At 37.3% G+C, this 13189-nt stretch overlaps 1 protein-coding gene across 1 annotated transcript in view; it reads left to right on the top strand.

Annotated features, from left to right (window-relative positions):
* The window catches only part of rgs11 (regulator of G protein signaling 11), a 36718-nt gene extending 29015 nt beyond the window's left edge, over nucleotides 1-7703 (top strand). Inside the window, exons 14-17 of the mRNA XM_022668631.2 lie at nucleotides 1093-1180; nucleotides 1877-2015; nucleotides 4239-4321; nucleotides 4419-7703. Coding sequence (XP_022524352.1) covers nucleotides 1093-1180; nucleotides 1877-2015; nucleotides 4239-4321; nucleotides 4419-4551 — 443 coding nt within the window. The 3' untranslated portion in view covers nucleotides 4552-7703. The remainder of the gene's footprint in view (nucleotides 1-1092; nucleotides 1181-1876; nucleotides 2016-4238; nucleotides 4322-4418) is intronic.
* The last annotated feature ends 5486 nt before the right edge of the window (nucleotides 7704-13189 follow it).

Here is a 13189-nt window from a genome sequence, read left to right as displayed (position 1 = left end):
ATGTTTAGGGTCATTGTCCTGCTGGAAGGTGAACCTCCACACCAGTCTCAAATCCTTTGCAGACTCCAACAGGTTTTCTTAAATGATTGCCCTGTATTTGGCTCTCCATCCATCTTCCCCTGAACTCTGACCGACTTTTCTGTCCCTGCTGAAGAGAAGCATCTCTACAGCATGATGCTACCAGCACCACGTTTCACAGGGGGGATGGTGTGTGTTTAGAGTGATGTGCAGTTTTAATTCTCCGCCAAACATAGTGTTTTGAATTTTGGCCAAAATGTCCAATTTCGCTCTCATCTGACTAAAGCACCTTGTTTCACATGTTAGCTGTGTACCCAACATGGCTTCTGACAAACTGCAAACAGGACTTTTTATGGTTTTCTTTTAACAATGGTTTTCTTCTTGCCACTCTTCCATAAAGACCACATTTGTGCAGTGCACAACTAATAGTTGTCCTGTGGACAGATTCCCTCACCTGAACTGTGGATCTCTGCATTTCGTCCAGAGTCACCATGGGCCTCTTGGCTGCATCTCTGATCAGTGCTTTCCTTATAGGTTTACAGTTTTGATTAAACAGTGCTCTGTGAGATGTTTAAAGCTTGGGACCTGCTTTAAACTTCTCCACAACCGTATTCCTGACCTTCCTGATATTCTCTTAAGCAACCTCTGAGGCCGTCACAGAGCATCTTAAACTGTACTGAGATTAGATTACACACAGCTGGACTAGTTTTAGTCATTAGCAGTGATCAGGCAACTTGTGAATGCAATTGGTTGCACTCAGAGAAAATGAATACTTTTGCACACCACACATTTTGTTTTAACAAGATCTTTATAAGCTTAAAAGATACGGATATGGTAATTTATAGCTTGACCTGAAACAACCTTGGCGTTTACTGCAGTGTTTTTGGGAGATAGAGGGGAGCTTGGTTCATCCCATCGCACTTTCTGAAATCATCAATAATGTAACACCTCCCTGTGTTTCTTTACTCCCTCATTCCTTTCTTTCTCTTCTCCTCACAATCTCTCTCTTTCTCCCTCTTACTCTCTCTCCTTTCCTGCTCTACCCTTTTCTTCTATTCCTGTCTTACTTCTCAGCGGAGAACTTGTTATTCTGGCAGGCGTGTGAAGAGGTGCGACATGGTGAAGCCTCCAAAATCGCAGAGAAAGTGGACGAGGTTTACAAGTAAGAACTCCTAGCTTTCAGATTGTAATGTAGAAAGAATCCTCTGCATGCAGCTTTTGAGCTTATATATATATATATATATATATATATATATATATATATATGTACAGTGATATAAATACTTACATATGTTGCAGTTTTTTGGTCATTGTGCAACAAAACAACAAATTGTGCATTGTTTTTTTCTTGTGTTTTGTTTTGTTTTTCCTCTTCATTACTCCCCTCTTTTTGTCACCACTACTACAGACGGCTTTTGAAAGAGTTCTGTGGTATTCATATTGTAAGAGTCCAAAAACTGTTTTGTGGCAAAACTCTTCCATAGGGATGCATGAAATATGTTTATAAACCTTTCATTCAATAATGTTCTATACAGGTCACATTTTTTGAGAAACAGCTACCACATTTGGCAGAGCTAATCACAGAACTAATAGCAAGTCCTGTCATCAATATGTGGACAATGGTTAGAATTCGGATCTGTGCCAACAAATATAAAAGATAAAAAAAGATAAAAAATGATGAAATGCAACTTGCTGATGGACATTGAACCAAATTTTAAATATAACTAAATATAATTGTAAAGGCTGAAATGTGTTGTAAGTAAGACCAGTATTATCATGTTTATGTCCATGTTTGTTTGTGATGTAAAATTTCAGACAGATGAAAGTTTGAAAGCTTGTGAACATTGTGTTTTCACAGGCAGTTCCTCGCACCAGGAGCCAGTCGCTGGGTGAACATTGACAGTAAGACGATGGAGAAAACCTTACAGGGCATCAAGCATCCTCATCGCTTTGTCATGGATGATGCACAAATGCACATTTACTTCCTTATGAAGAAGGTAAATGCCAGTGTCTGGCCAATGCTCTGCCAAAGCAGGGTACTGCTGTACAAACTCAACCTGAGTTTTTACATTACTGTGGCAGTTAACACACTCTGAGGTGGGGGAGGAATCATAGTGTCTGTAAAAAGGAAAAAAGCATTTTGACTTTACAAGAAACTTGGCTGCCTCTGTAACCACTGTGGTGCACGAACACTGAGCGAAACCGGTTTATATAAAAAAAAAATACTGCCAACCGCTAGAGGGAGCACGCAAGTAAGTCCAAAGTGAATACGGTGAATGGAGCTAAATGGCTAAAAGCCCAAAATAAAAATAGCAACTAACCCAAAAACTAACCTAAAAACCCAAATGAACTTGAACTAGTTAACTAGTTTTGGAACTGTGAACTTAGTTTAAAAGTTGATTTCATTAAGTGTAAACTGAAGTTTTAACCAGTTTATTTTAAAATGTGAACTGGAATGGTAGCAACACAGAGAACAGAGCTTGCACATGTTGTGTAATGGAATGCTTTGTGCTGTGTTTTAGATCACAACTACACGTAAAATTTGGTCTTCGTAGCTCAAAGCATTTTTGTTTAAGGTGTTTGGGATACTGCACCCAAGCCTAACGCATAATAAGTTGCAAAGAATTTTAGAACATATTTGAAATATAAAACCATAAAAATTAAAAATACTTGTAAAACTTTATTGTCAGGCTCTGTGCAAACTATTAGAATAAAGAGGGCTTTTGGGATGGGGACGTTCTTTTACAGTTTACTTTAAATATTATACAAAGCTACAGTCAGGTCCAAAAGCCAGTAACAATTTGGACAATTACACTGTTTTAATTAAGCAGCCGAGGTGTGATTGAAGTTATTCCAGTCCTCCAGTTGTCACAGGCTGAAAAAATTTAGTCGAGATGAAGAAGCTTTTACTGTGTCCAAATCAAGAGAGCTCAGGATCTGTTTAAAGAAATACAATGTAAGAAAAATAAACAACACTGCAGAAGAGGAGACAACAGGCCTAAGCCTTGTCCTCCTAATCCGAGCACTTCATTTAAAGTGCTCTTTACGGTACTTTAAATGAGACTTAGGTGAGATAATATTTTTTACTCATCTGGCACTAATTAATAAAAACCAACTAGGTGAAAATGAACAGTTTTAATACCCATCAGTAGCACACCTAGTAAAAAACAGGTTCTCTCTAACAAAACCAGGTGTGGTTAAATAGATCAGTGATGGGATATATGTGCGGAAACGCAACAGAACAGTACAACATAACATGTGGAAACAGCCCAGCACATGGGTTGAGCTGTTCAGCGGTCAGAACTTAGTCTATACTAGCGGTTACAGAACATAACACTCAATCTTATCTGTTTCCCTCAGAGGTTAAGAGCATGGTACAGCACCCAGTGAAACTCACTATATAACTATAAAAGTCTAGAAACTCAAAGAATCTCAGATTAAAGGTTAACAATTTATTGTGACCTACATAGACACACAATCAATAAAACAATATTCCTAAAGTAATCTGAAGACCAAGTCAAATAAGATAACAGTTAAGAATATCATGTAGTGTGATTAAAATAGTGGTTACATGCAGAGCAGAACATCTTGTATTTACATGTAAATCAAAATTTGACCCTATTTACATATGGATATCTTTTACCATCATGGGGATGAAGACATTTCTCCCAAAGTTCAGAAAAGTAGGTTATCTTTAACATTTCTTCATAAAGAAAAAATAAAATGAATACATTCACATTTCATATGAACAAGATACATTTCAGATCCAACATTTAAAAACATCCTTTCTTTCAGGAGACCTCTCTCAGCAAAATATGCTAATTTTTCATTGTTGCCAGGCTTCAGACTTAGTTTGGTTAACAAATGGTACATTCACTGTATTCAGACTGACTCCTGTCTGTTGAAAGATTCTAATGTCCCTGGTGAGAAGCAGAGGTGTGAAAAGACAATTAGTTTTACAACATCTATAGAACAAACTCGAATAGAAAAAACTAATTTTAACTTATAAAATCTCAATTCTATTAAGTATGAAGAAAAAAGAAAGAGTTTATGATGTGAAGCGTACCACACATATGTGAAGCATGGCGGAGGCACTCTTATGACATTCGGTTGTATTTAATGCTGTGATTCAGTTTTGAGTGACTTTATACGTATAACTGAAACAGTATAGTGACTACAGCTGCTCTAAGAATTGATTTGATGATCTCTAATATCCACAGGACTCGTATCCTCGCTACCTGAAGTCTGAACTGTACAAGAATTTATTAGCGAGGGCTGTGGTTCCGCAGGAGACAAAGAAGAGGTAGGTGCAGAAAAAGCCGTAGAAATGTTCCATTACAGCCTTAAACTGGGGTGAAAGCAGGAATGTAGTCCTTTACATTATGCATGTGTGTATCCAGTGTGTTCCCGTTCATGCGTCGTCAGCGACATTCAAGCCCTTCGCCGGCACTGGTGACACAAACTGCAGAGGACAACGGAAAGGCTCAGCCCAACACTGGAAAGACCAACACCGGAACTGCTGCTCAGATTTAGTCCTTCACACATGATACATTATTTACATGTTAGGTAACTGTTACCATTCAGTCATACACAGCATGGAGCTACAACTCAGAACTCCTACTGTATCCTTATTATATCATTTCCTGAAATCTAGGCTCATACCAAACAACTGAAATGTTGCTGAATTGCACTATCCCTTATTCACCTTTCCCATCACATTCACCTTTTCGTCACATGCACAAGGCTGTACTGTTTTTATAGGATTAGTTTAATTACAGCAATAATACCATTTTATTAGACCAGACTTCTCTTATGTATTTGTCCTTCAAATAGTATATTTTCCTCCTATGCAGGTATGTTTGTTGTTTTAGTCACCTAACATTACTCATATAATACCCTTAATATTTATTTATTCGAAGCATTATTCACAATAAATAATTAGACTGGTTTAGACTGATATGAGTAATATATAGAACAGTAGTAGTGTGTCATGCATGTGTAAAGCAACATATCAGTCATCTCTGTATGATTTGTAGACATCTTGAATGCGTGCCATGCAATCTGTGCCAGGCTCCACCCCATTAATCTTAAATCTTATCGAGCCGTTCCTGCAGATTGTGCGGTAGAGATGATGTGCTGATAACACATCCAACAGTATCTCACACATGTTCAATCTGGGGTCTGGCGACAATATTAAGCTGGCCACAATATACAGTAGTATCTGTGTCTTGGGCATGAGCATTGTCTGGTTTAAATAGTGCACACGAGTGTGTGTTCAGAAAAGGAAGGTTGTAGGACCTCATTAACATAGCAGTGGGCTATACAGAGCAGAGTGCCTGTAATAAAGGACAAAGGTGATCTGGCATCATAAAAAATTGCACCCCACTCTATAACACCAGGACTTATGGACGTGTGGCATTAAGCCGTTCACAGTTTCTCCTACACAGATTCATTGGTCATCTCTGCCATTTTTGAGTCCCTCTATGACAGTCGGGCATGACCCCACTGAGCGCAGTCATTGTATTGGTGCAGTCGTCTGGCAGTGGAAGACACACTGCTGTCTGAATGATGCAGTCATGGCTGTTGGGTCACTCTGCACATGCTGGGTGAGCTTAAATACTCAGTCAGGTACAGAGATGATGATTCTCGTTGCTTGGGTCACGTGCATGGCCGATCGTGAATCATGAAACGTTTGCATGTCTCACAATATCAAACAATCCCACCAAGTTTCATTCCTGTCAGTTTATTCCATCAGTGTGGAGCTATTATTTAGACGATGAGAGTTTATATATCTTACTGTAACAAAGCCTTCCAGTGAGAGCAGACTGTTACCACTCTTACTGTTATTATTACTGTTTACATTAGAAAGAAGACCCATAAAATGCAGAATATCTATAATTTATATAACTTTGACTTTAAAAGCCATTTCATTCAATCATGATGGTAGAAAAGCTAGAAGAGAAGGTGGAATGTCCAGGTTTTAGATTTACTAATTAAACTAAAACACTTATTATGATATTTTAGCGAATGTGATGTAATCTTTAATCTAGTCGACATATTCAGAAATTTCTCATTTTGAGTTGTATGTTTTAACATATTTCCAGATGTTTTAAAGTAACTGTATGTAGTGAAATTGTCTTTATTCAATTACTATTTTTTTCTTGAAACAAGATCAATTTAAATTTCAATCTCAACTTATGCCTTAAACACCCAAATCAAGAAAACTATCTAGGAAGAAGTTTAGCAATCCTGCAATATACATACAATATAAAAATATCCTATGAATCCAAAAATTATATTGAGGTTTACAAGATTAAATATATTTCTCCCTTGCTCAAATATTCTTTTTCTTCAGTGTACAAACACTTACCTGTTACATTAATTACAAATGTATTTATTGTCATCTTAGAGCATCTAATACATAATTTGTCAGCCACCCTCTACACCAGTGAATCCCAGTCGAATTCAGAGAGATATTTAAAAGCCTTTGATTACCCAAAATTCACTGCACAAGTACAACATACGCACTATAAGGCATACCGGATTATAAAGCACACTATCAATAAACGTCTAGTGTTTGGTCTATGTTCATACATAAAGCACGCCGGATTATAAGGCGCATTATGCGACACTAGTAAGGAACAGGGGTGTCGCCATGTTTTCCTTTTAATTCAGCAGGTCTCACTGCTGGGCACCACCCAGTTGGTAACTAAGTTAAGTAAAGCTAAGTTAAGTAAACAAAACTGTAATTTAAAAAAAAACATTTTCTTTTAAAGTCTTTCTAAGCACTGGATGTTAATCTGAGTAAAGCACTTCTGTTTAATTACAGTACGTTTAGATTTTTAGATTTCCACTAGGGCTGCGTGCAGCAATATTATCATTTGCAACTAACCGCTAGCGCTAACAGCCCAACAGTGCTACACTGAGGAATCCTGAGTCTTCTGGTAACCCAGGGCGCTAACAGCTAGCAGTTCGCCCCACGTAGCTTGGTTTTAACATGGAAAACAAGCAAACTACAGTCCAATAATACTCAACTCTATAGAGTGAAAGAGCTAGTGCTGCTGTTAGCAGCTAATGCTAATACTGCTCTAGCCTCTGTGCTGAAGAAACTTCACTAAAACTCCTGTATAAAGCTGCATTTCAGTGAACTAGCTTTACGGCCCCTTACAACCTGACTAATAAAATGATACATAAGGTGCACTGGATTATAAGACGTACTATCTTTTTTGGGGGAAATTAAAGGATTTTAAGTGCGCTTTATAGTGCGAAAGTTGTATTGAGAGAAGGCAAGAATGGAAGAATGGAAAGTCACTAATTTGCAGGGCAGGTAGCGGCAGGACTATGACTGAGAAACACTGGTAGAGGTTGAGGAAGAAGGTACAGAGATTGAATAAATATTTAAAATAAATACAGACAAACTAATCTTTACTATGCACTAAGATGAAGCTACAAGGTAGGAGTTTCTAATAAAGTGTCAAGTGAGTGAATTATACCATAATTAACAACTTGCCTAAAAATGAATTTTTGAATCTTCGTAATCTACTGTGTAGTATTTATATAACTTCTATTTAGATAAAATATAGTATTTATAGATGATTTTTTCCAGACTCCATGGAGCTTGTATGATCTTTTCCTGGCCTCTGTAAGCCTGCCTGCTTATGAATAAAGCACAGTAATGAACCATTCCTGACATGTTCTCATTTCTCTGGTTACTAATTCTGTCTCCTCTGGGAGAGCACATCAATCTTCTGAAGGCGGAGAACAAAGACGTCAATAAATAAATGATGATTCAGGCCTCTGAGACCCCATTGTTATAGGACAATCCACTGTCATTTCTGCAAAACACTGAGTTATTATGATTTTATAATAAAATATGATGCAGTTGTGTGCAAGTAAGGCTCTGACCAAATTAGCGTACACTTAGTTTATGTTTAAATATAAAAAAACAGGCTCAAAAATAAAAACAAAAGGGAACACTGTGGCTGTGACCAAAATGGCTCCAAAATGGCTCGCTGTCTCTGCAAGGTTAGCGTTAGCGATCTACATCACTGATGAGTCTTAACACTTGGTAGTTTTGTTCACCCTTCAAAACTCAGTGTTTCCTTCAGACAATTTTAAACACAACTCGACATTTGGCATAAAAGCACCCAATATGGCCACATTGCCCGCCGGTGTGCTCTGTTAATCTTAGATGTTTCTCCATGTAGTTGATTAATGTGATTAATGTTTCTAAACAGGATAAATGTAACAGTCAGAATCTTTACTCCATGATCAGCTCAGAGCTTTACTAACTTTAATTCAGAGCTCAGTTTTTTAAACACAGTTCAGCCGTTCAGGTGTTCGTGTTTAAGCGAGCAGAGCGGGTGCATGATAATTATGAAATTGTGTCTAAGTTCACTTGTTTCATCACTACTTAGTGAACATAGTCTCTCCCTGTATAGCACCACATTAATGAGGGAGTAAGGAGCCATTTCTTTACAGCCTGTATCATTATAGTATAACACAAATGCTTAGGAAGCATAAATGCTTGTGAATCAAGTTTAGCTGCTTTGGTGCAAATGATAGTGACAACAGCACAGAAAAACAACCACCCAATAAAGAAATGATGTTGCAGTGATCACAGACTAATCCTTTGTGACTGATTCTTCTGTAGTTTTGGGTTTTGCTAGTGTCCTTGTCACTACTGGTATACCTTTCTGGTTTCTGGCAAAGGCAGTCCACCAGTATCTGGTCCTTTGTGTGAAGAGGAACAGGAGGAGCACTGCCAGAGCCCTACAAAGTGGCCTCCAGAGGGCTACTGTTCTGCAGGTTTAGAAACTCCAGAAACTCCATGAGTGCAGGGATGGCCAATTCATTTTCCCAAGGGGCCACATGAGAAATTGGAACAGTTTTAAAGGGCCAGACTAATATACTGTAAAAAACTTGGCTTGAGCCGGTAGCGTAATGCTGCCACCATCTTTGAAACCCAGTATGGTCATAAAATAAATGAATCTTTATTCATTTTCCTAATATTAGAAAATTAGGGTTCAGGTATATATGGCATGCACAGCCTGAAGCCCAGAAAAATATCCCACCCACAGGAATCACAGAAATCTAAAAACACCCCGCACACTCACTTACAGAATTAATATTTACGTTAGGTTAAGAAATTACCACTACAAAGATCACTTTAAAAAAATCTGATACTAGTGCTAAACCACAAAAAGTATTTTAAATAACCACCAGGCCTACTCACTCATGTAGCTCCTTCTTAATTACTCACAGGTGCAGCCTTGCTCCCATCTGAAGCCCCACCTCCACATTCACTACTACTTAACTTGGTTCTGCCTATACAGCATTTATAACAACCCTTTTTATATATAAAACAATACATATAACATTACATGATACAGTAAAATGTGGTGGATTATATGTGTAAATGAGGGTTTGTAGAACTGATGCAATAATGTTACTTATGGACTTGGAAATCCAGTCAGAACTCTTAGACAGACATCAATTCTGAATGAGAATTTATTGAAGCAAACATACCTATGCCACACACCCAGGCCGAGCAAATTAGCTAATATACATACAGCCTTGAAAAAAAAACACCTAAAATGATTTCTTTGATTTTACCAAATTAAAATTATCTAGAATATAATAAAGAGGAAGATGGATGATCACAAGCCATCAAACCAAACTGATGGCTTGGCATAAAGGCATAAAGTTTTCCAAAAGCAGTGTGTAAGACTGGAGGAGAACATGCCAGGATACATGAAAACTGTGATTAAAAAACACCAAATATTGATTTCTTAACTCTTAAAACTTGTTTTCTTTGCATTATTTGAGATCTGAAAGCTCTGCATCTTTTTGTTATTTCGGTCATTTCTCATTTTTTGCAAATAAATGCTCTAAATGACAATATTTTTATTTGGGAGAAATGTTTTCTGTAGTTTTAGAATAAACCAACAATGTTCATTTTACTCAAAATATATACCTATAAATAGCAAAAACAGAGAAACTGAAAACTGAAGTGGTCTCTAATTTTTTTTTACAGAGCTGAATAAATTATATATATATATACCAGTGGCGTGCAGTGAATATAGTGCAGGAGTCACTAATAGGCGGACCGCGGTCCGGGTCCGGACCCAGACGTCGTTCGATGCAGACCCAACCCGATAAACTCCAGAGAAGGATTTAATTATGACAGTGTTCATTTAAAGCAGCGTAACTTTTCTTGTTCTCACTGCAGCGACGCGGCATCGCTCCCGATCGCTTCCTCCGCCTTTCTCTCTCCGCTTTGGGGCGTGTCTCCTGAAAGAGCAGCAGTTTATCTGCCACCAGCAAGAATGTGTAGAGTTGTAGTTCAGTGCTCTGTATGAACGAGAAGCTGTTTTTTTATCGCCCGGCGAACCCTGCTAAAACATCCAGGACTCGCTGCTCCTCCGTCTCTGTTATCTTACAAAGGGGAGCTTAAAGCTCAAAAAGCCTGAAAAGGCTGTAATCAGCCTCTCCTCTGTTTTCTCACTCTGTAGTTAGTCACCCTGTCCGCGTGGCGCTGATTGGCTACCGCCCGAGAACTGGGAAACTAAAGACAAGCCGAGCTTCGTAATCTACTGTGTAGTATTTATATAACTTCTATTTAGATAAAATATAGTATTTATAGATGATTTTTTCCAGACTCCATGGAGCTTGTATGATCTTTTCCTGGCCTCTGTAAGCCTGCCTGCTTATGAATAAAGCACAGTAATGAACCATTCCTGACATGTTCTCATTTCTCTGGTTACTAATTCTGATTAATAAACTGCAGCTTTGTTATTCAGTTGGCTTAACTTTTGAATTAGCTAGATAAATGGTCATGGTTTAAGAAAAAATAAACTATATATGTAATGTTCAACCTGCCCTGATGTACCTGATCAGCTAATCACTAATCACTATTTTCAAACTGTCTTTATTAATTTAGGATTGCAGTACCTACTGTCAGCAAAAATGAACGAAAATTAATTTAGCTAACTAGTTATTTAGAAGCTGCTTGTTGTGGATAGCCAGAATTTAGTACAATACTTTATGCTGGTATTTTAAAGCATATTTTAAACCCTGGTCTCTTACCTAAAATTGTGTTTTCCACATGCACCTGATTAGCTAATAAACAATCCTTTACTGAGTTTACCTGTTAAAATCCATTAGCCCCCTATTGACCATAAATCAATCATTATGTATATCCAGCAGTGTATTAAACACATAATACCAACACTTACTTTATTAAAGTGCCTTTAATGCAGAGAAAGCTCTAGAATATGGAGAACAGTGGGAGTATGCAGTAGAATATGCAGGAACAGGGTTGAGAAACACTGATCTAACCTGACTTCTGTTCATTTATAGTTCACAGTACGACCACAGTAACCGCATGTCCTGACGTCTAACGTTTATATTAACTTTTGCCAAAAATCTCTATGAAATGTAATGTTACATTCCTTTTCATAAAAGGACACCATCGTAAAAAGGGCTCTCAGTAGAAAAAAATAAAAAGCGCAGGACCCAATGCAACTAAGTTATTTTTTAAAAGAGTGGAGAAAATGTAAATATACTAGAATTGACATGACAATACATGGTTATATATATATATATATATATATATATATATATATATATATATATATATATATATATATATATATATATATATATATATAAAACGCTGTAATAAAGTGTCAGTCCTGAACAACACCTGATATATACACTGATAATTATAGTGCACTGTCCCTTGTAGTTAAATGAGCGGCTGTGCAGTGGGATACTGAAAGAAGCAATGGCACCTATAGTCTGTGAACCCCCCAGCTTATTGTGTTTCAGCAGTTCAGTATAACAATATGTAATCTACTCAATAGGGTGTACAATCAAAAGAGGTCATTTTACATAAACAACAGATTTATGTAAAATTATAAACATAATAAAACTATCCTCACTGTTTACTCTGTTCAGTCTCTACTCCAGCGCTTCTCCGCTGTCCTGTGGAACGCCAAAAGGCCCAAAAAACGCCTGGACCAGACGCCTTTTGTCGAAAAGAACGGCGTAAAATACGCCGTTCTGTGTGGGTTTTACGCCGTAATATACGCCGTATGATCTCACGACGGCGTTAAAAACGCCGCTAAAAGCACAGAAGACGCCGTTTCCCACGGCGTTTTTCGACCCTTTTGGCGCGCCGTACAGAGCGCCGTCTCAGTGCAATGAGACGGCGTAAAAAGCGGCGTTTTAGTGTCTCTCTTGACGCCGTAATAAGCGGCGTAAAAAGCGGCGTTTAATAATAAGATAATGAGCTCCACCTTCCAGTTTTGAAAGCCAATACATTTAAACTCTGTTCAGCCAATGCTCTTACAGAGAGACTCAGTCTAAAGCAATTCACTGCAGATCCGAGCTCCTGAACCAGAGCTCTTCAGTTTTTAAATACAAATTTACAATATACCTTCTTCAGACATTCCCGCTGGTGCTCATGCCTTTTATTAGTCTAATATTTATGCTGTTCAATGTATTTTAAATAAAATTACTAGTAGTAGGGACGCCCCTTGTGCATGAATTTTATTAATTAATAGTGTGTTTCTTTTTAGGCTACGTTTGGTAAATGGTAGCGAATAGGGTCATTCTGTTATATTACAAGAGTTTCTTGGTTTATTAGGTCTTAAATATTTGGCCAGGTACTGTATCATTATTTATATTATTTGAAGGATCTAAATAACAGGAGTGTTAGTAATCATAAAATGTAAGGAAACGTAAATGTTTATAAGATATACAGTGATAAACCAAAAAACACCCCGACAGCTGAATATTCAAGGACACGGAGGTGGTGGTAGAGAGAAGGATGACGGCTAAATTTATACTCCACGAAGAACACTCTCAATCACTGGATAGCTCAACTTACCGATCATTCAATCATTCAATCAATAAACCTTTTTTTCCTCTCGGGAGTACATCATTTCCAGTGTAGCCGAGCATTTACAATTTAAAAGGGACTGACAACATTGAGTAAGAAAATAGAATTAATAAAAAAAAAAAAAAAAAAAATATATATATATATATATATATATATATATATATATATATATATATATATATATATATATATATATATATATATAATTAATGCCAGGCTGATTTGACCCTGTTTGTGCAAATAAATGATTTTTAAGACCACCAG

Source organism: Astyanax mexicanus, chromosome 21 (genome assembly GCF_023375975.1).
Source record: "Astyanax mexicanus isolate ESR-SI-001 chromosome 21, AstMex3_surface, whole genome shotgun sequence".
Taxonomy (NCBI): Eukaryota; Metazoa; Chordata; class Actinopteri; order Characiformes; family Acestrorhamphidae; genus Astyanax; species Astyanax mexicanus.
This window is presented reverse-complemented; position numbering and strand designations above follow the sequence as displayed.